Source organism: Brachyistius frenatus, unplaced genomic scaffold (genome assembly GCF_029030835.1).
Source record: "Brachyistius frenatus isolate BFR_SWC_R1_liver_20210118 unplaced genomic scaffold, ASM2903083v1 Contig_19, whole genome shotgun sequence".
Classification (NCBI taxonomy): Eukaryota; Metazoa; Chordata; class Actinopteri; family Embiotocidae; genus Brachyistius; species Brachyistius frenatus.
This window is the reverse complement of record NW_027210618.1, coordinates 1,425,813-1,451,054: the sequence shown is the minus strand read 5'-3', so window position 1 is coordinate 1,451,054 and position 25,242 is coordinate 1,425,813. Positions and strand designations below refer to the sequence as shown.

The window sequence follows — 25,242 nt, the reverse complement described above, 5'->3', positions numbered from 1 at the left end:
ACCCTTGATCTCTTGCGTCAGCCGCGAGGGCTTTGGCGATAACCATCAGTCAGTATATCCTACAGTATCAAACCTCAGAGTACTGATGGCCATCATTCATTTTGTCCTGCAGTTCTGCGTCACGCTAGCAGACTGCTTTTTCTTGGCTCATCTTACTTTAATGTCGTGTGCTTTGTCCTCAAAAGGGAGGCATAAAAGTAGGGCGCCATTTAGGGACATAGCACTGTGTCCTCGTGCTGGAATGTTTGCAGATTACTGTCTGTGTTGCCTCGAGAATTTACAGCCTCCTTTCTTTTACAGTTTGGCCCTGAAATCCTTTTTGTTCTCATGAAATCCAAAGAAGCTCAGCCGGCTTTTTACACCAATTTATTTTAAGATTTTAGTTCATATCAGTTCTTTTAAATGGACCTCTAAACCATCACTGAGGGAAACTAGCTTAACTTTTATCTTTAATTGTGACATTGTCAACCAGAGTATATGTACGAGATTGTGGTAACATCGCCACTGTCACACAAAACTACATTTTCTCCATTTGTGTAACCCTTTACAAAATAAGGAGTGCGCATTTGTTGCTATCTGGAGAGCTTAAGAGACGAGCAGAAGTCTGAGAACTTTATGATGTTGTTGCTGAAAGTAACAACACTGCCCACCCTCTGCAAGCCTTTCTCCACCCTTACTGACTTCTCCCTGTGTTTGATTTGCCTTGTAGTGTAATGCAACATGTGGAGAAGGCATGCGAGGCAGGAAGGTGGGGTGCATGGGCCCAGGGATGACACCCGCCCAGGAGGATTACTGTGAGCCATCGTTGCGGCCTTCATCGCTTCAGCCTTGCAAAGCAGCTCCCTGTCACTCCATGTGGATAACAGGGGAGTGGTCACAGGTGGGAATCAAGGGAGATGTAAAGATTGAGCTTTGTTATTCTAGTAGTACAACAACAGTCATTGTTATTTTTTCATAATTTTTTGTCAGTTAATCAAGTTAGGATTTAATCTGTAAAATGTAGAGAAATAATGGAAAGTGTACAAATTATCAGAGGAGGTGACCTGCGATTTCTTGCTTTATCCAACCAACAGTTCAAAAGTCCAAATAGATAGATAGATAGATAGATAGATAGATAGATAGATAGATAGATAGATAGATAGATAGATAGATAGATAGATAGATAGATAGATAGATAGATAGATAGATAGATAGATAGATAGATAGATAGATAGATAGATAGATAGATAGATAGATAGATAGATAGATAGATAGATAGATAGATAGATAGATAGTTAGTTAGTTAGTTAGTTAGTTAGTTAGTTAGTTACTTTATTAATCCCCAAGGGGAATTTTTTTTTAAATACATTGCATATTTAATACAAGAAGCAGGAACCACCTTAGTCACAGTCTGAATCTATCCACCCATTTTTCACATAAAGGTCTGCTTACAGTTTTGGGGAATCAAAAAAGTTGTACAAGAAAGTGAAATCTGAGTATAAATTTGAAAATCTTGAGGGCGGGTGGAGTTAGAAAGAAGAGAGTTTACCAGGCCTCTGTCAGCCTCTGTGTGGAATAGAAAAAGGCTATCCTTGTTTTTTATGCATTAATTGGGTTCTGTTTTGAACTGTTCCTCCTGAGTGCAAAGTTAGAGGACTACAATGTTGAATCAGTGGACTTGTCTTTTTAAGAGTTTATTTAAGGGCTGGAAAAGTACACCTTTGTAGGCATAAACCATTAATAAACACAGAATTAACTAAAAGTGCATCACAAAGGGCTGTCTGTCTTTGCTCAAAAAAAGTAAAGTATTGTGGAGATATAGTTTCCACAGGACAGTGATAAATTGTTGGTGTTTCTGTATGGTAAACTTTCTTAAACTCTTGATCAAATCAAACTTTTCACAATTATCAATAATTTAGTAGTTTACTTAACTAGTTTTTTCAGTACATCTGCTTTTCAGTAGAATCAGGCTCAATAAAGGAGACAAGGTTAAATGAGTCAGATGACACAGTATATTCTCATTAAAAGTACTACTGATGCCCAGATGAGGACATCTGTGTTTGATATTATTATTTTTTTTCTCTGTGGAAACATGTTCTCATGCTGAGTGTTTTTTAACTGTCAGTGTGTGTGTATCTGTATGTTGCTCAGTGCTCTGCCAGCTGCGGTGTTGGGTACCAGCAGCGCATTGTGTCCTGCTCAGTGATGCCCTCCTCTCACACTCAGCGCGTGTATGCTCAGGCCTCGTTTGGCAGCACAAACTGCCCCGAGCCCCACCCTCCTGGCACCCGGCCGTGCCTCCTCACGGACTGCCCACACACAACCTACTGGAAAATTGGCCCATGGAGCAAGGTGAAACAGAAAATGCTTGTTAGGCAGTGACAAATCCTCTCCAGCTAATTGCTATTTTAACAAAACATTTTGATGACTTGTGCATTTTACAGTTCTGCTGATCAATCTCATTTGTGGATTTGGGTTGGAGCTTATTCGGTAATTGTTTTGTTACATGTGTGTGTGTGAATTATTGTGTGTGTGTGTGCGTGCGTGCGTGCGTGCATGCGTGCGTGCGTGCGTGCGTGTGTGTGTGTGTGTGTGTGTGTATAACAGTGCTCACAGACCTGTGGGGCAGGATTGATTGAGCGCAGTGTGGAGTGTGTGACCTCCAAAAGGCAGCCATCCAAACACTGTCGTCCATCAGAAAGACCCGAGTCTCAAGCTGCCTGTCAAGACGGAGAATGTGAGTCTCTTCTCTTCTCTTCTCTTCTCTTCTCTTCTCTTCTCTTCTCTTCTCTTCTCTTCTCTTCTCTTCTCTTCTCTTCTCTTCTCTTCTCTTCTCTTCTCTTCTCTTCTCTTCTCTTCTCTTCTCTTCTCTTCTCTTCTCTTCTCTTCTCTTCTCTTCTCTTCTCTTCTCTTCTCCCATCTTGTTCAACTTTTCTTATCCCTCTAGTTCTCACTGCCAACAAGGAATGTGTAGCGTAATGGCATTAAATTGACAGTGCTATATATGGCAACCAATGCCATATCTGATTGTGTTTACAGAAACTCAACTTTTTGCTTTGTTTTAACACATTAGGCAGAGCAGCGACCTCCACTTAAAGCCTCTTGGACTGATTATTTAGTGGAACAGTAAATAGACAGTCAGCAGTTTTCTACAAATTGTGATATGGACAGTCTGTCAGAGCACCTCAGGGGTCTGTGCTGTGGCTGAGGCTCTCTTCATTGTGAACTTGGAAGTGCTGTAAAACAGCAGGTTCGTTCCCCCACATTTCAAATGGTTCAGTACTGGCACACTAGGCTAATCATTCCCGATTTGGCTTCTGCCAAGTCAGTCACTGCCGAAATTAAAATGATATGCTCGGGTGACAGCCAGTTCTGTGGTCAAGTATTAATTTTAATCAGCTAATCAGCTCTAGAGCGCTATGGGAATACGGAGGAGGCCACACAAATAACAAGACCTTTACAAGAGCTTTTGTTGGAGAAGAAAAGAGCCAGGTTGCAATTCTTTCTGGTGGGAAGCGCTTAGCTTATTAGCTTTTGAAATCCTCCTGGCATTTCTTGACAAAAGATTTATGTACTAACTTGCACAAGTAGAGTCGCTAAATATCAGGACCTTCAAAAGTTGTTGACCTCAGTGTCAAACACTTGTCTCCTGTTACCTTGGTGTCGCACTAAAATCTGTCCTTTCCTTCCTTCATATTTTCTCTCCAAGGCCAGTTGTTCACGTCCTGCCGAGAGGTCCAGATGAGACAGGGTGTGAGGATAGATGGGGAATACTATCTCAAAGTCAAATCCCGGATCCTACAGGTGTGTCTGCTCAGTCAGAACTACTGATGCACACATCAATGACTCAACCACCAGCTTCCCCACATGTTCTCTAATCGGTTCTCTCTCTGTTTCTGGCCTTAGATTTACTGTGCTGAGATGCAGACCGATTTCCCCAAAGAGTATGTGACCTTGCGCAGCGGTCAGACAGACAACTACTCCGAGGTGTACGGCCACAGGTGGATATGATGCAGCGATGACCACTGTAACTGTGTATAAGATTATGTAAAGTATAAATTAAAGTTACTGTGCGGTTTGTAACACACGGTGTTTGTAGGAGTGTTCAGATTCCCGTGTTTAGTCTTAAATAAATATTATTATTCATTGTTCGTAACACACAGGTTGCTGAACCCCTTTGAATGCCCGTATAATGGCAGCCGAAGGCAGGACTGCGACTGTAGGAATGACTACTCAGCAGCAGGATACACACTCTTCCACAAAGTTCGTCTGGACCTGAGCTCCCTGAGGATAATGAGTGCGTAATTACTGTGCGGTTGCCTTGCACTGTCTACCATAATGAGACCACACAACAGTGGTTGTTTTAACTCTCACAAGCCTCATCCAAAAGCCGCTGATTTTCCCTCACACTCTCTCTTCAAAATAATGACCGCTCAGCAGTTGTGTTCACATCACCAGGCGAGGACTTGAAACCAGGCCTGTCAGTACAAACATGTTAGCCGGAGAATAAAAGAATGCATGCGCACACATACAGACATGTGTGACACACACACACACACACACACACACACACACACACACACACACACACACACACACACACACACACACACACACACACACACACACACACACACACACACACACACACACACACACCCGTGCACCCAACTGCATCAGTATCAAACACTTACTCATACTTTGCATGCAAGCAGTCACCCATTCAAAGGGTGTACACATACATCTTCAGGCCATATTCCTCTGCTCATTATTACAGTCAGCTCCACCTGGCCTGTTCTGTCCAAGTATGCCTTTGATTAGAGAACGAGGGTTAGACTACAGTGCGTGTGTGTGCACGAGTGGAGGGGAAGTTGGATTAGTACCTTCACCGTCATCCTCCCATCCCCTTCGTCTCGTCTGGGTCCTGACAGCACATGTTACCCGCCTCCCTCTGCATGGTACTCATTTGGCTTTCAGGTGGCTTGAAGAGAGCTATGGGGGGGATAATGAGTTCAAGATGAATACAAAATTATGAAGAGGCGCTAATGCGGTGTGACTTGCACATCTCTTGGGCAATATGAAGGGAGGGCAGGAAAAGGTACTGGTCAAAGCTAGTGTGTGGCAATGCAGGATAAATGGAAAATGAAAAATCTGAATAGTGGACTCAGGTCAACAGGGTTCAGACTGATTCACTGAGTTTAAAATGTAAAATATTATTTACCTAGACATTTTTCTCACAGTCGTGATTCAGTGTAAGAAAGCATTGGTTCTGATAACCTGTTTGGATTTGCTTACCTGTCAGTAAATACTTCATTCATTGGTTTATAGTTGTTGCTAGTGTAAAAAAATCATATTGCAATTTAAAAAACATGCATGTAGTCATTAATAAAAAAGTGAGCCTAGCATTTGAACACTAAACCTAAATACACTCCACAAAGGATTTAAACTTTCCTTTGAGCAGATGTTCTCAGTATTTATTTACTTCTTGTATTTTTGCTGTTTACTAGTCACAGACCTGCAGTTTTCTCAGACTCTTCTCGGTCGACCTGTGCCTTTTGCTACAGCAGGAGATTGTTACAGTGCAGCCAAGTGTCCACAGGTTGGTCAAATACTATCTATTTTTTTTGTGTGTTGTATAATTCTGCAAATACCTTCCCGGTTAAATACCTTCTCATAATTAACTCAATCTGATGTGTGTTTTCAGGGTCAGTTCAGCATTAATCTGATTGGCACTGGCCTCAAAGTGGCTCAGGCCACCAAATGGACATCTCAGGGAAACTATGTTTCCGTCAAAGTCCACAGATCTGAGGTAAGAAGTTTCAAATAGATCCAATAGTTTCCTGTAGTATGGCTGACACTATGTGGCTGTGAAGTAATGGATTTTGCTGTTGTCTTTTTACTGGGATGTAATTGTTCCTCACATTGGATCGTGGCGTGTTGATATGAGATTGTTGTTATGAGATGTCATCTGAATTGCCATGTTGTGCTTCGTTCTGATTCACTGATCAGGAATCTTCACTGACATTTAACATGCTCTCATTCTCTGCATAAAAAGTTGCCCTTTGCCCACTTTTTCCTCCCTCGTTTGTGTCTATCTGTAGGATGGAAAAAGAATCTACGGTCGCTGTGGTGGTTTCTGTGGGAAGTGCATTCCCCAGGCTCACAACGGCCTACTCCTTCAAGTCCACTGAGGGACACGCAGAGACCAAACCCCCAAATATATCTTGAAGACTGTAGGCCAAGGAACATACAATAAGAGGGATTTGTCAGATCCTGTAGTCATCTGTGAGGGTGGTGGAAGAGCATTTAACAGTTATCATCCTACAGTAACATCCCCCGTTCCCAAATGGCAGCTAAAGCACACCCTGCATACTGTGCAGTACAACAGGGCCACCATCAGGCCCTTCATCCAAACTGCTAACCTTGAAGAGGAGCCAGCTCCATTTGCTTGCCAACAGTTTTGCACTGGCTATCAACACATCTGCGCTTTGGAACCTAAAATGCTATTTCTTTTTTTCTCTTACACTATTTTGCATTATTTTGTACCATGACAAGGGATATGGACTTAAAAACACTGGGAAAGCTTCTTCAAGAGAAAGATTCTTATCAGAAAAGTTTCTGGTAAAAACCATTTCAGATCTTCATTGTGCACAGTACCTGGAACTAATCATGTTATACGTTATACTCTCCACGGTAGATAGATATTTATATTTGTAGCTCCACTGTAAGCATTTAGTTACCACTTATCCAACTGACTTGCAATCCGTGAGACAGTATAAAAGTAAATATACTATAATAATCATTGCAATTCTCCTGTGACATAAGGTACGACAGACAGACATTGGAATAGTATGTAACGGCTAGTTGTGTAATCTTTTTAGTTTGATTAGGCTGATATATAAATTTAAAAAAAAGACATATGCTAATCTATACTGGCTTTTGGTAGACAGGAGATTATTATGAATGTTCTCATTTAATTCATGCAAAATAGATTTTTCAACACAGTAAACTATTTGTTTGACTTTCAAAAAGAGTAAACAAGCAACAAAGTACTGATATGCCTCCAGACCTGCCTCATGTCGAGGTCAAACTTTAAGAGAACATTAGGAGCCTTTGGAACGACTACAGATCATGTTTTGTTTTCATTGTTGTGTATTTCTAGAGTCTGTCTGCTGTCATCTGTTGTCAGATATTTAACAGAACTAGTGAGACCCACATTGACACTGACCGACGCTGACATACGACTGTCAGAATAGACACTTGTGCTGTGAGGAAATAGCTGAAATACATCAACATTTCCTTTTCTTTTTTACATTTTATTTAGTGTTATTCTTTAATTACGTCACACAGACAAGTTCTCATCTGTTACCCCAGGACACAGTATCAGGTGTGATATCTCGTCGCACACCCTCCATTGGGCCTACTGTAGGTACCTGCAACCCCTACCTCTCACAAACATGTGTTGTAATATATTTATGTTTGACCATATTTATTCTGTATTGACTTGTAGATATGTTCTGTTTATTAAGGTACAATGACTACTACCGACGGAGAAGCCATTGCCTGATATGTTTCGCCTGCTTTGCTAAAAAATAGGTATTAGCCGACTATTTGTAGTGTGTAACCACTAACCTTAAATGAGGATCTTTTGAATGGTGCTTTTGAACTACTGGAATTACCTCTAATCTTAAGAAGGAAAACACTGGTTTTGGGAATAACACTCACTGTGGCAGAGCTTCAACTCTCTCTAACTGACACGGTTTGGTTTTAAGGACTCTTTAGCAGATGTAGGATCTGCCTATAAAGCATGTCACGGTCTTCTTATTAACAGCTGAAAGTCTAGCTGCAAAAATGATAGGATGTATCAGATAAAGCACTTCATGAGGACATCTTCCCTTGAGCAACGCTTAACTCAAACGTGACTTTCTCCATAATCACTTCTACCCTATCAAGCAACCTAACAAGCTGGTACGCTGATGTTAAGCTTTAACCAAAGTTAGAGGATAGATGCAGATTTTTCTTTTCTTCTCAGACAATGCAGCTTCTTTTGATTTAAAGAATGGCTGAAAATAATAAAAGTCAATGAGCAGCTAGAAAACCTTTGGCTATCATTCATGTTTATGATGGTCAATTGTGCTATGAGGTCTGTATCAGAAATTAAAGAATACTTGATGCACTATGTGCCATAAATTTTGTAGAAATGTAATCCTATGTTGTTGTGTTTTTTTGTAATAACCGTTAAGATTTGTAACTTATGATATATGTGTATTTTTAATATTCATACTTGAACTATAAACAGTGTGCTAAATATTGAATGGGCATTGGTACTGAATAGAGAAACAGTGTGCTTGTTTGCCATGCTTTATCCAAAGATGTTTTTAAGAATCATATCTACTTACAGTATGTATGTAGCCTGTATAAAAGAAATGAATGATTCTGGTGCTATGGTTACTAATCATACAATTACTGTATGTCTTGCTACTATACTAATGCTTTTAAAAAATAAGTAAGAATAAAAGATGCTTTTAAGCAGACTCACAAGTAGATTTATGTTTGTTTATTATTTGCACAGCACATTTAACAGTCTGCATTAAAACCTGTTTTTACATTAGAGATTCCTTTAAGAAATATTTTAGGATTTTTTTTTTTTTTTTTAAACAAATATGATTTGTATTTCAAAACTGCTATTTTTACATGTTGGTTTAATTACTACCTATTTCCAATTACAGAAGATACCAATTTACATGACTGTGAAGTCATTTTTTGTGATCATGTACTGGAGCTTGCAGGTTTTCAAATCACAGATGTGTTAAGTTGCTGTTTGATCAAAACTAACTTTCAAACTTGTTATGTTACAAAATGATGCTCATAGGTAAGTGTCTTAAATGGTGAGCGCAGACAACCCCTCAGACAAATGTCAAGTGTCAAACTGCAGACACACTTTGTATATTTAAGCCCAAACACCCAAGTTGAGTTTCAAGAAAGACACATTTTTAAGACCTTACACTTGGAAGACTTTCAATATTTCACCAATGCAACACAAAGTGGTTAAATTAAAATTTTGTGAGTACAAACTCAACTCTTTCTTATCACCATTGCTTTCTCTCTGCCACAGAGTCAATTGGTTGATGAAGAAGGGAAGCAGATCAAAGCTGGCTGGGTGCTTGTGCTCACCAGATTGTGGCTCCAGGTGGCTTCACTTACTGGTGCAGGCTGCATTTCCACAACATGACTTTCAAGAGTTCAGTTCCATTTAAGAGACACATAAACAGAGCGAATACTTTTAAATCCATTTCTCACTAATGCAGATGTATTCTCGAGTTCTGGAAACGACCAAAGCCGTCAACTGCCCGATGACTCATCAAATTATTATGTCAAATCAAAGGATGAGGTAAGTTCTCTGTATGCTTTGAAAACCTCAAAAAGAGGTGGAAAGTACCATTTTCAAAGAATTATGTCACCAAAATGACTCTAATAAAGGTGCAGGTACTTCAGCAAAAAGACCAACTTTATATACAAGCCACTTTTCCAGGGCTCATTGCACAGAGATAGCTTTGTACATTAAATGAAAACAGATACTGTGGTCCCTCAAGAGCTGCTTTGATTTCTTGCCAGAAGCTAGTCTTGGTTCCTAAAATCTAATCTAAGGATTTGGAAGAGTCCTGAAGCACGACAACAACTCCCCTCAAAAGCAGTTTTCCAGTGAAACCAAGCTGTGATGAGGTCCTTCCAGACTCTCCAGGCTATTGACAAGTTAGGAAACAACTTCCCTGGCCCTTTTGTTGTGAGCATAAACCAGACATCTTTAATGACTGAGCTGAAAAACACAAACCTGCGCTGAGAATCCTCATAAAAGACACTAATGATTGATGTTTACCATGAAGCGCAGTCTGCTTTGAGGTAACAGCACAGACATTCCAGTGTAATCTGCAGCTGCAACCTGCACTAAAGGGCGCACATCCAGAAACAACAATAGTTTGCATTGACACACTGAAACAAAAACTACTACTAGGAAATGCTTAAGTTTCTTGACGTTTTACAAAATATAAATGAACCACATCCCACAAGTTTTGCTGCATTTTTACAGTTTACAATACAATATCATATTTAAAATCAACTGCAGAAGAGCTACTGCAATGGAACTACAGCTATATTTGCCACTGAATTTATAAAACATGAACTAAAGCATTTCATAACGCATTTACAGAACATTTCAATGGGGAATTCTGCACTGAAAGCCTTGCAGAGTTCACCTAGTGATCAAAAGGAATTTATTTTCAATTGGCCACACATTTCCCCCTAGTGTTATAAATATGACAGTACATCCACTGTTGGAATGATGGGACTCAGCCATAAAGAATAAATGTCCATAATTACCAGGATTATGAATAGGGTAACACAATACAATTCAAAGTCCAAATAGTAAATTGATGTCAATTAAATTTAGGTAGTTATTTAAGTAATAGTAATTATTTTACTGTTAAATGCTTATTAAATATTAAAGGAAAATACATGGATGGATAGATAGATAGATAGATAGATAGATAGATAGATAGATAGATAGATAGATAGATAGATAGATAGATAGATAGATAGATAGATAGATAGATAGATAGATAGATAGATAGATACTTTATTAATCCCACAATGAGACATTTTTTCGCTACAGCAGCATTACAGGTACAGCAAAGCAATAAAACAACAGAGTAAAAATATAAAATATAAAAATGCACAGTACATACAATAAAATAGAATAATTAAATTAAATTAAAACTAACTAAACAATAGTGCAAGGATTTAAACAAACAACAAACAAGAAAACAAACAACCAACAGTGTTATTGTTATGTGATTGATTTTGCCAGAGGTGAGTTATTGTACAGTCTTATTGCAGTGGGCAGGAATGATCTCCTGTATCTGTTCTTGTGACAGCGGAGCTGGAGGAGTCTATTGGAGAAAGTGCTCCTTTGTCCCTGCAGCAGGTGGTGGAGAGGCTGGTCAGGATTATCCAATATGGATAATAGTTTGTTCAGCGTCCTCCTCTCCACCACCTTTTCCAGGCTGTCCAGTTTGCAGCCAATGATGGAGCCGGCCTTCTTCACCAGTTTGTTAAGTCTGTTGGTGTCGCCGGCTCCAATGCTGCTCCCCCAGCAGACTACGGCGAAATTATGAGTACAGTATACTCATAATTAGTATGAATTGATCATCAATATTGAATTCCTATATTTTTCTATATATTATAATGCTATCATTTATTGCTGTAGCTTTAGTTTCTGTAGTAAAGCATAGTTTATAAAGTAAATATTATATCATAGCTGATGTCATTTGTCCTTACCCATGACTTTTCTCATAATGTAAAACAATCACATGTTTTACAAATATAATCTTTTTTTTTTGCGGTGACTCTTGTAGTCACATGACTGTGACGTTATCTCAGTGCACCGCACCGTAAGGTCTTACTTAGCAGCTCGTTTGACTCGGAATTGGTTTGAATCGAGGCCCCGGGAACACAGGTGTAGGTGTTGCTAATAACATGAACATAAAGACGACCAGGAGCCTGGAGCTTTTAAATAGCTACAGTCTACCACCCGGACCAGGATCACTTTAATGAACCTCCACTCCATCATCGTATTTGCACCTTGGCTTGACCTGCTGCAACATTTCAAAGGTTTTCTGGGACGGAGGTGAGTTTTTCTTGTCAATTATAGTGACGCGCATGAAGAAATCAATTTGAGTTTTGAGTGAAAATATCTTAACACATTTACATTTTTAGACATAGTTGCGGCTTTGTTGTTGAAATACCTTAAACGTGAATGACCTTACATTTTGAATTGTATTCATTTATTTGATTTGTTTCCAGTTTTACACTATATCATTTAAACTTTTTTCAATGGAACTGGATTATGGTGGAGATATAGTAAAGTTTACTGTAAAACCCGAGGCACCTTTAGTGCTGACCAGTAGATGGTGGTAAAGCATTAGACAAACCACTGGCTTACTTCAGCGATTTGCTCCATAGACTCATGCGCGGTAAGGAAGCAGAGACTTTTCAATGATCCGGTTTTCCACCATGATTTCCTGATGTATTGCACATTGTGCGTTATGTCTTACATCACGCACCACCTTTGTGGTTTTTGTGACGTTTTGTTTTTGTTAGTATGCAATGAGAACTGTTCTTTGCATGATCTGGTTTTTTTTGTGTGTATGTATGTTTTAGGCAATCCATTAATTGAAGCGGTTTGATAGTTTTAATGTACTGCAGCTTTTTCTAGATCTTTCCTACAGCACTGTCTGCATGTACTTCTGTATAAACAGCAGTGAGCTCAAACATCCAGAGCGTATTAGTCCTTAAAAGACTTTCCCAGTGAAAGTTGTTGCAGTAGGAGGTTATTTAAGCAAGCTCAAATCCTTGTATACCTCACACATAACTCCCACCCACACACATCCTATAGTGAAACAGTTGGCCTTGAACAGTATCAGTTTCATCTTTTGATGCACCAATGTCTGCTTGAAAATCCATGGAAACCACACAAGATTGAGCAGTTATCTCCACTGCCAACTGGGCTATCAGTAGTTTGGGGGGTAGAAGCTGTTGGCACGTTGCCATATGGGCATCATAGACTGTACTGTCAGCCTGGCTGACAGAGCTTTTGAAGAAATCGTGTCAGCTTTGACTTTAACTGGCTGAGACTGAATGAGGTCATTTTTAGGTATTGTGTTACAGGTCTAGAGTGTCCATTTTGTAACAGCTGCATGCGATGTGTGGGGGACTGCAGCCTTGGTCCCAAGCTGACCACCTATTCAGTGCACGGGGCCGGGTGGTATGCTGTCAGAAACGGGCATGGTCCAACTGGAGGAGGTATGAAGGGGGGCGAGGGCTTAGTGTTGGACCCTTGGGGTCTGCAAGTACGTGCCAATAGTCCATATGCACATGTGGTGTGGTGAAAAATGGACTTGCATTGTTTGATCCATGAATGTGAGATTCAAGCGTGAATCACACATTAAGACCAGCAGTGAACGTAAGACACTCACTGAAGGTTTTCCATGTCTCCTCAGGGATCTTTGTTCAGACTCCATGCAATATACAGCAAGGTATCGTAGTTAAAGTTCTATATTTGTTGCAAAAACAAAGCTTTTGTTCTTGTAGTGGAGCGGTCATAAAAGCAGCTGACGGTCGTTTAGGAAATGCACACATTATGACCAGTGGCAGTGTTTTTGTTGAAGCAAATACTTTCCCATTGTAAAACTTTAGGCTGTTAAGCAGCCTGGAAAATGTTGCCTAATGTCAGCATAGTTAGAATGAATGACGCGGCTATAGCTGTGCACTGTGGTCGGCCTTTTGTGTGTGAAACCAGCAGCTAAAGACTCTCGATAACAGCAGGGGGAGTGTGTGTGTGTGGGGGGGGACAGATGGACACATTATTTTTAACAGCATAACACTCCAATCAAATTAGCTTTCTGGAGATTTTTACACACTGTTGTGGCTCACGTCACCAGAGTAAAAATAAACCTCTTAACAGAATGGCCTCTTTGATTTTGGCATTTCACACTTGCAAAAGCCCAGTGGAGTACTGTACATACAGTCCAGCCCAGCCACTCACACACACACACACACACACACACACACACACACACACACACACACACACACACACACACACACACACACACACACACACACACACACACACACACACACACACACACACACACACACACACACACACACACACACTCTGTCATGGGATGACACAGACAACAGATATTCTCCCAAATTCTTGTGGCTTCAGCATGTTTTCGTATTTAAAGCTGTGTGAAAAAGAAGTGACATTCTCCTATGCGTTTAGTGGAAAAGTTTCCCAAAGCTCATAAAAAAGATGTTCGTGGTCATGTGGGAATTCTTGTCAAGGTAGCTCAGAACAGATGATATCCATTTTTCCAGACCCAATTGTTTTCCTGCTGCAAAGAACCAGCGTGTTTCTATTCAAACTAGGGCATGAGACCATTCTGAGCAACCATAACGAAGCCCAAAAGATGCAGTGTTCCCCTCTTGGAAAACTCAAAAATGTTACTAAATAGGATTTGTTTGGGATCTCGAAGACCCACGGCCCAGTTTAACATGTCAGAAATAGTCCTTAGCATTGTATTAGCACTTTCATATTTTTAAACCCGTTACATGTTTCATAAGTCTGCCTGATGATGCTTTACTTCTATTTAGCGTCACCAAAGTTTGTTTTGTGCGCGCTCCACCTGTGATTGATATTGACAGACCACTTCTGCAGTGCTATCTGCTGAATCTCAAATCAGTCTATTCAAATTTCAGTTTTTTAAGCTTATAGTTTAATAGAGGTCTAATGGAGTTTCACCGCCTTGAAGTCTAATTAGACCCAAACACAGTAACATCTCTATATAGGACAACGTAATGTACATTTTTGGGTTTTGTGAATTACTTAATGGGGAATAAAACACTTATCTTTTGTGTAACTGGAAATTTTACATACAAAATAAGTAATATTGATACATTTCAGTATTTTGTCATCTTCATTAAAAGTGCAAGTGCAGTTTGAGGCAAAGGAAGGTTTATAGTTTCATTTCTTTGCTTCACATGAGCTGATGAGGGCACTGTTGCCCTCAAAAAGTGTGCACTAAACTGTGATTTTACTACTATAATAAAAATACCTAAAGTAGTGGATTTGAATGAAGAGACACTCTGAACATTCACATATAGAGCACAGACTGTATCGGTCTGATCTAACAGACAGTAACAGTAAGACCATTTGGAAGTGATTTATGTCCTGTTTTGCACTGATCCATACATAACCCTGCATTTGACAGGGTTAACTCACATCAATCACTTCTCTGAAGGTCCCCTGCACTCACAAACTACTATTTCTCTGCGCCTGACTAAATGATAGGTTCTGGTTTCTTGTGCCCAGAGACGTGCAGACGAGCCCTACTCTGTCAAAGGAAGGAAGATACAATCTCAGGACGGGAGAAAAATGGGAAATTCCAAGATACTTAAATGTTTGGTTGTGTAGTCTATCAATAGGGCTCAATGAAAAAAAAAAAAAAAAAAAAAAAATCACTCCTTGTGTTGAATATTAATCATTCTATCTTTGCATGAGGTTGTGATCAATGTTTAAACCATAAGAAGTCCCCCCTATTGTCCAGCTATTCAACCTTGAAAGGACCCTCAAAACCCCAATAATGTCCTTTTCCCCCAAAACATCTCCACCCCTCCCTCTACCTGCTCTAATTAAGAGCCAGTCCCACTGCCTCTGTGTTGTGTTGAGCATGTCTTCCTGTCTGGATTACAGACAGTATCTGTGTCTGGGTATTTCTTTTTGTTTGATTATGGTTATGTGCTTCAGACACACTCAAATCTCTCTCTCTCTCTCTCTCTCTCTCTCTCTCTCTCTCTCTCTCTCTCTCTCTCTCTCTCTCTCTCTCTCTCTCACACACACACACACACACACACTTGTTTAAATTGTCTATTAGCGTGGCAAGAAGGGCTCTCATTCAAGTCTATCTTGTGACAAGACCACTCAAACACAGAAAAAGCCACTTCAATAGACCCGGACAATAGCCGATGGCTTTTAAGCTCTCCAGCCTCCATTTGCCAGCCGAAGATCATATTTTACAATATAGAGTACTTACATTCAAATGTACTATTATTATTTTGAAGTAGGTCTTTAGCAACTCAGTGAATGTAATACAGTGCTTTGAAAAGAGGCAATAAAGATACAGATTAATTAGGAAGGGGATGGAGGGCTTGTAAAAGTGTCTTGCTTAAACTGGCTTTTGAAGACCAGTCTATTGTTAGCATTTTACTCCTATTTTAGATTTTGCATGTGCTCACTTGGTCTGTGAGGGTTTCCTGTGGAATTTCTGGTTTCCTCTCACAGTTCAAACGCATGCAGGTTAGGTGATTTGGAGATTATAAATTGCCCAAAGGGAAGGGTTATTTGGTTATGTATATGCTTCCCATGCAAAAGATCAGTCTCACCTCATGTGTGCATGTGTCAGGGAAGGGAAGGAGAGGGAAGGGAAGGGAAGGGAAGGAGAGGAGAGGAGAGGAGAGGAGAGGAGAGGAGAGGAGAGGAGGAGGGAGAGGAGAGGAGAGGAGAGGAGAGGAGAGGAGAGGAGAGGAGAGGAGAGGAGAAAATGTTTCAGCCAGCTCCATGACACTGCATAGATTAAGAAGGTATGTAATTAATCAACGGTTGTGTTTTCAAAACAATGTTTTTCTTAAATTTTTTATGTTTTAAATCAGCAGCTACTGCAACATCTGAAAAGTGCAGAAAGGCAACACTTAAAGTGATCCAAGCTTTTTCATGTTAGACTATGACAAATGTGTCCGGCTGAGAAAAGAAAAGCCCCCAAACCCATAATTTCAACCAAGGATGTGTTTTAGAAGTGATTACATTCATGTCTGGGTGTGAATTTAAACTGAGGATTTGTAAACATTCATAGATTAAATCAAATTATTGTGTGGAACAGGGATCAGATAAAGACTGCATTTTTGTAGATGTTAACCATAAATGCCTTAAAACGTTCTCAGCTAATGAAGAAAGATGTGTAATCTTTCAAGAAAAATAATTTGTCTTTTTTTTTTTTACCAGGATTGTGTGTTCTGTAAACGAGCAGTAAATCAAACTGGTGGCTCCATCGAAACAACCAGAGTAACCAACATGCATTCTTGGCTTTCATTCATAATACTGCTGATCAGTCTTTCTGCTGCTCCTCTAAAAATGAATAGATATCAGACAGCTTCTGTTCTGAAGCTTCTCTGTATTGTATTCAGAGGCAACTCAAATTCAAGCCTTGCACCAAGGCCATTGTTTGCACTTTGCACATGGACTTCCCGGACAGTGTTGAATGACACACGTGTCATACAAGAAAGATTCATGAGCTTTTCAAATGTCATAGTGGCAGCAGGATTTATTCCGTTTTAGCACTCCATATGGTACTACAGCTCAACGACATACTCCACCCAGCTGCTTCTGACACATTTATTGGCACAGAGTGCGACATCAGTGGCCGCTTTGTCCAGACTGTCTGTCAGTTGCCATAAGGACAAGAATTGACTCAGATTAATTGGCCCAGAAGACTTGTTAGACACATGATTAGATGTATTCCCAATTAGACAGTCATGCTTCAGTGTTAACCTTTGCATACTCATTTATAGCTTTGCCTCTTAATAAGAATCATATTAAAAGTCATAATAAGTACTTTTCCTTTATCCTCTGTCAACTCCTGATACTTTAAACACAGCTTGTTAGAAATATGGTTTATTATTGCTGCAGTTCCTATCAGAGGAGTGGTGGACTTGTTCAACCTTCATTTTTTTTTCTGACACAACTCTCTCAACCAGATGGTTTCTATGGCAGCAATAAATTTTAAAAAAAAAAACTACACATACACCGCAAAACACATGTATTTTTTTCAAAGCTTTTATCTACTTTGCTGATAAAATACTTTTCAGGGCAATTTTCCAGCATGAGGCCACTACAAACAGCAGAGTACCTTTTTTTTTTAAATTTTATTTTTTTAAAGCTGTTTGAAGATCCCGAGGCCACACAGAGAGGCCATTGGAGTGTTGTGGTGATGCTTTCTGAGATAGGCACAACATAGCCAAAGCAAAACCTTCTGTTGTTAGCCCTTTGTCGCACCTTTACACCTCTCTCATCTTGAACTATTGTTGCATGGCCCTTCACTGAGATGCTGTCATCCCTTCATGGATCCACACACACAATAAGGCTGAAGGGATCCTTTTCTCTGAGAGGAGATAGCTCCAGAGAGCAAGACAAAGGCTTCAAACTATCCAAATTATCTCTTCTGGGTGTTCCTCAAAAGGCATTATAGCTGTGGGACAATCATCTTAAATGCTTATGCCCTACATGTCAAAGCAAAAAGTCTTATTGTGCAAAATGTACATCATAAGCAGTAGGGTGTTGATTTGTTCTTCTTTTTCTTTTGCCAGGTTGTAATTTTATGTTGGCACACACACATACACATCTCCAAGAATGTTACAGAAATGTTTGATCTTTGCATGACCGTTGAGTCGGTGCACACAAGATGCTTATTAGAGCAGAAGGTGGAATTTTTCTTCCATCTGATTTATATCAGGTGCAAGACCATGGATGGGTAATTTGGCTGATAGAAGCATTTTTATTATAGAGTTCTGGTTGTAGTGGAAATGATAGGGCTGCTTTACAGCATTTGTGGACTGGAGTTTACCTCCTTTCTTTTGTCTACAGCTGATTATCCTGGAATGTTTGTTTAGACTCTTCCCCCGTGTGGGAGCTTCACCTGCTTCGTTGCGGCGCACATGATGAAGACAAACTCTAAGATACACCTGGTGAGGGATAACAAACAGACGAGGTTTAACATCCTGAAAGGGATCCTTTAACCACTACTGACATCTCCCACATGGTCCAAACACAATTGCGCTTGTAGTAAGTGAAGCAATGGAGTAAAAAAACACTCTACATGTGAGACTGCCTCTTTAAAACAAATGTTGGGATCTTGTTATTTTTTTTGCAACACTGGTTGTATAGAAGGATAAAACAATTCATACTTAATGGCAGCTGACAGTTTTCTGTCAGTGCATGCACATATGAATAGTCACACACAACGTTTAGGATGTCAATTACAACATGAATGTACTTAGGAATGACTGTGAAAGTAACACAACCAGGGTTTAGTTAGGCTTAAGACAGTTTTAATTGAACACCTTGCGTGTTTCCTCAGCTTTAAGGATTTATTCACAATTTGACTTGGCAGTGCACCTATGATATCTTACTTGGGCGGTAAGCTGTTTATTTTTCCCCTTCCTGCACCAAAAATATAATGTATTATGTGCTACACTTCTCATCTGTGGAGATTCACGTGTGGATTAAGAAGAGAAAGGATGTCAGTTGTTTGGCAGATATCTGGTGGATCATGTCGCCGCTCCAGGGTGTTGTTGCTTGTAATTTCAAACACTGAGTTCCCTAAAATGTTCTCTTATATTCAGAAGAAAGTTATTAGTTTACTGACATAAGTTGTCTTGATTGTTTTTGGATGGGTGGTGGAGATGTAAAGCGCTTGCTCTCCAGCTTCTTTCTGTCCTCCCAAGTACATTGGCAGGGGGGAAGCCTGTGAGGCATCATGTCTGTGTTGCAACATACAGTAAGCAGCTTCGTCAGGCGCTCAGAACTTCTGATGAAGCTCCTTGATGGCAGGTGAATAAAACACGAAACTTAACGGAGGAGGCCACGTGGCTGTCTACACCCTCACCGGGCCACTCAATATTCAAGACAGGTGTGTAGTGTATTTATTTTATTTTAAAATATAGTATTCTTTACTAGTGAATACACTACACACGGAGTTAATTTTTTGTTGTTGCAGTGAACTATTTTGAAATATCTGCTGAGAGCAGTGATGTTCTCGTCTGCAGACCTTGGTGCTGTCACATTCCTCCGCTGCTACAAATGGTAGCGGCGCCCCCCGTCTATGTCTGTTTCTGACAAAGGGCTGTTGTTTTGCTAGCCTTTTCTCTTTTCACACGCCAGCCTCTCTGGCTCAGAGCAGCTGCTGAGGCATTAGAATGAAATTAGGGGAATATTTGTTCTACTCACTTCGATATGGTCTCAACATTGATTCTGTCCATCTTTTCTTCCTGTATGACCTCCACTTTTCATTTCCTGGACACATGATATGGTATCAAAGTGATTTATACATGCATTCCTAACTGCTTTCAGATGCCAAATTTAAGACTTCCTCATTGTTTTTTTTTTTTTTTTTTAAGTTGGTTTTAAGGTTATAACTGTGGATTTGCACCTTAAAAAAAAAAAAGAAAGCCACCAAACAGAAGTATAGCCAGGACTCTGTGCTTTTGGATTTCTACTTAATGAACTCAATACATCCATTAACTCGAGTTTAATGTGATGTTGTTATAAAAGTGCAGGCGTGAGTAGGACTCATCAAGTAAACACGTTTCACATATTGGTCAAAACATTTGATTCATTCATGAAGAAAACTATAAAATTGTTAGGTAGCAGATCAGGGAAGTATTGGAAGCTTATTTTTTCACGAGCAGTTATTTTTCATGGAATCAGCCTCTGCTGGTGTGTCCTAATCAAAATAGACAACGAGAGAGTGTTTTGCAACAGTGCAAGCAACAGCGAGATACTGGTCTGCTATGACAATCTGGTTAAATACACAAAAACAGATTCAACAATTGATCCTTGTGTAATGACAGAGATGGACATAACATTAAAATTTACATAGGACATAATGTCATATGACCTTTTTGGTTAGCACTCTGTATAATCTTAAATGTGAGCTGCTTTTTTCATCCAAGAAGTGACCTAATTAACATGTTATCTCATAATGATGTAAAGTGAAAAGCTTTTAAATGAAATTAAAATGTCAGTCACGTTTACTTCATCAGAAATTTCCCCACTTATTCTAAACAGTATATCAAGTAATTTGTATAACTGACCTGGCCTCAAATCACAAAAACAATACTACCTTCTCTAAAAAAAAAAAAAAAAAAAAATGTGTCAGAACCACATTTACAAAGGATTGGCAGGTATATTGTTTTAGCCTCCAAAAAAAACTGTTTTGGACTTCCATTTCAGCCTTTGATGCTATAATGACTTCCTATTTACATAGTAGATTGTCATTATTGTTAAGGCTTTCCTTCATTTTAAGGTTTCACCCAGGCTGAAAAACTCATGGTTTGAAACTATCTAGCACTTAAAAGAACTAAGCGAGGACTTTATATACAACCTGGTGCAACCTAATGAAGGGGTGCAGCTCAGTGTGGCTGAATCTGTGGTCAGATGAAAAGGCAAATTTCCTCTCAAAAACATAATCTTTTAGCAAATCACATTAGAGCCAGTTATATGCTAAACCTTGAGTCTGGAAAGTATTCTGCCTCCATTAAAAATCAGGGCAGCCTGTTTCCTCAGCAAAATTTGGAAACCGTTTTGCAGACACCCACAGACTGTGTAGAGCCAGTCCTGAATTTACATGCACTGTGAAAAAAAATACAAAAAATGGTGAAGTGTACAGATGGAGGAGAAAACAGCAACAGGACTGATGTGTTGACAGATACTGTGAATTTGGAGCTTAATGAAACAGATTTAACACCATTTTAATGTTCAGCAGTAACACACTTAAAGATTTCTTACAATTTTCCACACTTTTAAAAGATTTTTCTGTAAACAACATGGTATTCAAAGTTGTTACATCACTGGTGGAGACTGATTGGAAGATCGTGGCTTCGTTGCATGCTTAAAGCTTCAGAAAAGAACTGAGATCAAGGAGTGCCAAGTTGTCTCAAGAATGCTAATAGGTCATAATCATCTCAGTATTTTCAGACAAATCTGATGAAAAAGGCCACTGCGCTGGCTGACCTCTGATGTTCTAATTTGTACTTTCCCCAGACTTGGCAGCGTCTGACAACAGGAGAACTTTAATAGGAATGATCTGACATGAGTAAAAATACTTTCCATGGGTAATTGACCTTTTTCCTGGACACACACTCCGAGATCAAAAGGACATATCCTCTAGACTCCAAGAGCCACTGATTAAACACATTTCAGAAGTATTTCCCTTCTATTTCCAGGGTAGATCTGGCATAGATGTATGATATGTGTTTCATTAAGTTGTATCGTGAAATGTAGTCCCGTGTGGTTGTGTGTACTGTAAGTGAGAATACAGTATGTCTAAGTATGTGCATGTATATTGTTCCATCTCTGATTGTGTATATCGTGCACAGTTCTAGCTGGTGGGGGAAGTGACGTGGCTTGTTGCCAGTCAAGTCTCTGTGTTTCTTGAGAAACAGTGATACTGAGAAACGCAGGAAAAAAAAAAAAAAAAAAAAAAAAGGGCATTGTTCCAGGAGCAGATAGCAGCTTTACAGCCAAATCCCTGCTGGCTGGACTGAAAATTTCAGCCATGTAAAGAGAGCAGGAGTTGAGCAGGACCTGACAAAAGATGACATTGGCTTGTAAGTTTTAGGCGATGACGCTCAGGGGGATTCCATTATGTGGCTGTCACACAGCATTAGGCGAGACAGCAAACACTTTCATGTGTGGATTACCATTTACCCATTGGAGATAATAGATATTTGCCTTGGCTAATCCATTTCTCTATTGATTTTTTTCCCTTTAATAACTTCTTGCAAGCAAGCAAATTTTAATAAGTGCAAGAATGCTGACATGTAAGAAGCTGGAACAAAGGACTGTGTTTGACACAGATAAGCTGCCTAATGTAGTTTTCCACGCAAATGGGATACGGGACCGTTTTAGACAACTTTATTTATTTCAAACACCATATTGTATATGTAAACAAAAAGTGTTATTATATTACAGTAAGCCCAGCTGCTATGTTTCAAGATTATTGTGTAAAGTGGATCGTGGATCAGTGGAGCTGCTAAAAATAGTCTTCATTCAATAAAATGTGCACAAAAGTAGGTCAAGTGGTGAATAGTTTGTCTGTGACAGAAGAGGTTGAGACGCTTTTACTTTTTCATACTTTTGTCCTTTACTTTTTTTAGTCCTTATACCATACCAGGTAATGTTTAAAAAAAAAAAGAAGACAACTTGTAGGAAAAAGTCGTGCAATATTCTTCTGTATATTTGTCCTCATTGTGGGGAGATTTTAATGCAAATAAAAAAAACTAAACCATCAAATGTGTATCAAGCCAAAATTGAAATTAGTCCTCAAAAAAGTTTGCTCTTGTTAGAGAAATGTAAACACTACAGTGCCAAGCTGTTTTGTGAAATGATTTAGCCTGAAAATAAATTAAAAGCTAATCTCTATGTTTCGTAGTTTATGTTGTACATCTTTTGTGTTGGAAAAAGTGAGCTTGGGGGTTTAGTACTCTTGGATTGGTTAAAAATATGACAAATACAGAATATCACCAGCATTTTTTTTTTAATCCAATCTTCTAACAAGGAAAAACTCACATTACATGGGTACCAGATAATCATTATTTATGCAACCACAAAAGGTCGCTTAACTTTCAAAAGCGGAGCTGTAGGTCATAATACGCTGCTTGCATAAAAGACGGGTTGGAGGACAGTGTTTGAAATTCATCTCGCACAGTTTGTTGCATCATAATGTATAACAGGGATAAGACACCCCCCACCAACTCTTAACACCTACTACTAAAAGTTTTAAACATCAACAATAAAACAACAAAGATAAGCCCCGACATTACATTTGAAGAAAACAAAGATGTTGCTGTCTCAAATTCTAGCTCAAAGGCCCACACCACCAAAACATCAAATACTGTATCTTTCTAGTTTTACATAAAAGTATTTATGTGATTAAAAAATATGTAAATTAACATTGTAGGCAATTAAGAATTTTTTTTTTTTCCCCTGTTGTCAAGCTACAAACATGTTCTTTTAAATGTCCCTGGGATGCTAAGAGAGGACGGTATGTTCAGATGTTCGGTGTCTGGGGGTTCTTCGTCCTTGGCTTTGGAACCGGTGAAGGTTGTTGTTCTTCAGCAGCTGTGGGTAGCTGTGCAGGCCCGCTTTCAGTGTGAACTTCAGGCTGAACAGTCTGGTAACAGGCTCTTGGTGGAGGCTGAGGGGTCGGGGGCAGAGAGTTCTCCGTCGGGTGCATGGTCTCATACTCTGGGCTAATGGCGCCATCCTCTCTTTTGTTTAGAGAAAGCATCCTCAGTGCCCCTTTATCCCCGAGTCTCATTTGGGACTTTTTGCGTCTGTAGCAGCAGCATAATACGATGACGATAATGAGTAAAAGAAGGATCACTCCTGCTCCTCCTATTAGCGCTGTCTTAACAGTTTTGGGTGTATAACAAAGCAAAGGTGGCGGTGATGGACTTTTACAGGTTGGACGAACAATGCTGCTGCTCTCCTTGCTGACTTTGTTTGCCACACTACACGAGAAGCTCCTCTCCCCTTTCAGCTGGGTCAGAGATATACTCAGAGTTTGTTTTGTTTCGCTTGTTAATGTCTTTCCGTCAAGCGCCCATGAGAACACCAGATCCTGAGGTTTGGCTGTTTGGCAATTCAAATTAACAGCACCAGTTTTGAGGTCACAGACATAATTGAGTTCAGGTTTTGACACGTTGTCCATCATACAGAGGCGACCAGTCCACGTTTTAACGAAAGTACCATTAGGATATAGTATGTTTACTCGGTAAGTTCCTGCACTTGCGGATGTTAGGACTTTCAGCAGGAGAGATCCAGTTGCAGAGATGTCCGTTGATTTTCCAATAGACACTCTCCCTTGTTCTCTGTAGAAAATGATTTTGCTGTTATGAGTCCATCTCACCACATATGAGTTTACCAGTCCATCAAAGACAAAAGGCAGAGTCACACTCTGTCCAACAGCAGCGTAGATTTCACAGTTGTCCTTCTCTCCTGCCGAGACGTTGATGAATCCCAACAAAATGATGACATGGAGTATGGTAGTAAAACACGCCATGATTTGAAGAAGTATGTCTTCTGGGTAGTCCTATATATCCTTGCTAACTTTCGTCAGAAATTGTTATTTCAGAGCACTCGATGTCGAGAGGATTTCCAATCCCTGACCGAGAAGCAGCAGTGACAAAATGAGTCATAAAATTTGCCACCCAGATTATAAAGGGCACCTAAAGAACAAACATCCAGCCCTAAAAGAGAAGTGAATCCTCAGTACCAAGTGAATTCTTAGTCAAGAGTCTACTTTCAGTTCTCCAAAGACTACAAACATGCAAATCATGTGAGAACTGACATTTTCAGCTTCCATTATGTAAATACATGATTCACTGCAGTATTGCCAAACATAACCTCATTGCAAAAGAGCTGAATGAACCACTAAAACCACATTGCAAGTCAAGTCTATTTCAGTCATATAGCAAACAAGTCAGAATACAAAAGAGAATAGACAATAAAGACAACAAAATCAGTCTTTCATATATTAAAATCATCATTTATTTTTATTTGAAAGCTTGGTTTATATCAATCTGCAGAGGTGAATATCTCAGACTTCACACATACTTGGATTGATTATGGTTTTGTGTTGTGTAAAGACAACCAGCAGTACTCAGTATAATATTTCAGAAACTTAATATACACAGTTTATTAAGTTACTGAAATGATATGAAAGACATTCTGAGATTTATCACCAGTTAGATATTTCCCCGCTGGCTTTTGCATTATTTATCCTGGTTATTGGTTTTTGCCTGTCAAAGAATACAAATGACTTGTATTTGTCTACTCTAAATGGGTTTAGTCACGGCTGCATCTTC

At 39.5% G+C, this 25,242-nt stretch overlaps 2 protein-coding genes across 2 annotated transcripts in view; one reads left to right on the top strand and one right to left on the bottom strand.

Annotated features, from left to right (window-relative positions):
* Positions 1-8,508, top strand: part of LOC138619062 (A disintegrin and metalloproteinase with thrombospondin motifs 20) — an 82,656-nt gene extending 74,148 nt beyond the window's left edge. Inside the window, exons 31-39 of the mRNA XM_069695273.1 lie at positions 710-880; positions 2,131-2,331; positions 2,587-2,716; positions 3,689-3,783; positions 3,886-3,980; positions 4,143-4,276; positions 5,487-5,578; positions 5,684-5,788; positions 6,081-8,508. Coding sequence (XP_069551374.1) covers positions 710-880; positions 2,131-2,331; positions 2,587-2,716; positions 3,689-3,783; positions 3,886-3,980; positions 4,143-4,276; positions 5,487-5,578; positions 5,684-5,788; positions 6,081-6,170 — 1,113 coding nt within the window. The 3' untranslated portion in view covers positions 6,171-8,508. The remainder of the gene's footprint in view (positions 1-709; positions 881-2,130; positions 2,332-2,586; positions 2,717-3,688; positions 3,784-3,885; positions 3,981-4,142; positions 4,277-5,486; positions 5,579-5,683; positions 5,789-6,080) is intronic.
* A 14,385-nt stretch (positions 8,509-22,893) lies between these two features.
* Positions 22,894-24,550, bottom strand: LOC138618975 (T-cell surface antigen CD2-like). Its single transcript, XM_069695103.1, has one exon. It carries the CDS (start codon positions 24,435-24,437, stop codon positions 23,424-23,426), a length of 1,014 nt encoding a protein of 337 aa, XP_069551204.1. The 5' UTR covers positions 24,438-24,550; the 3' UTR covers positions 22,894-23,423.
* Between the last annotated feature and the right edge of the window lie 692 nt (positions 24,551-25,242).

Excerpts from the sequence above, each read along its gene's own strand:
- LOC138618975 (XM_069695103.1), bottom strand. The coding sequence starts at position 24,437 with ATGGCGTGTTTTACTACCATACTCCATGTCATCATTTTGTTGGGATTC.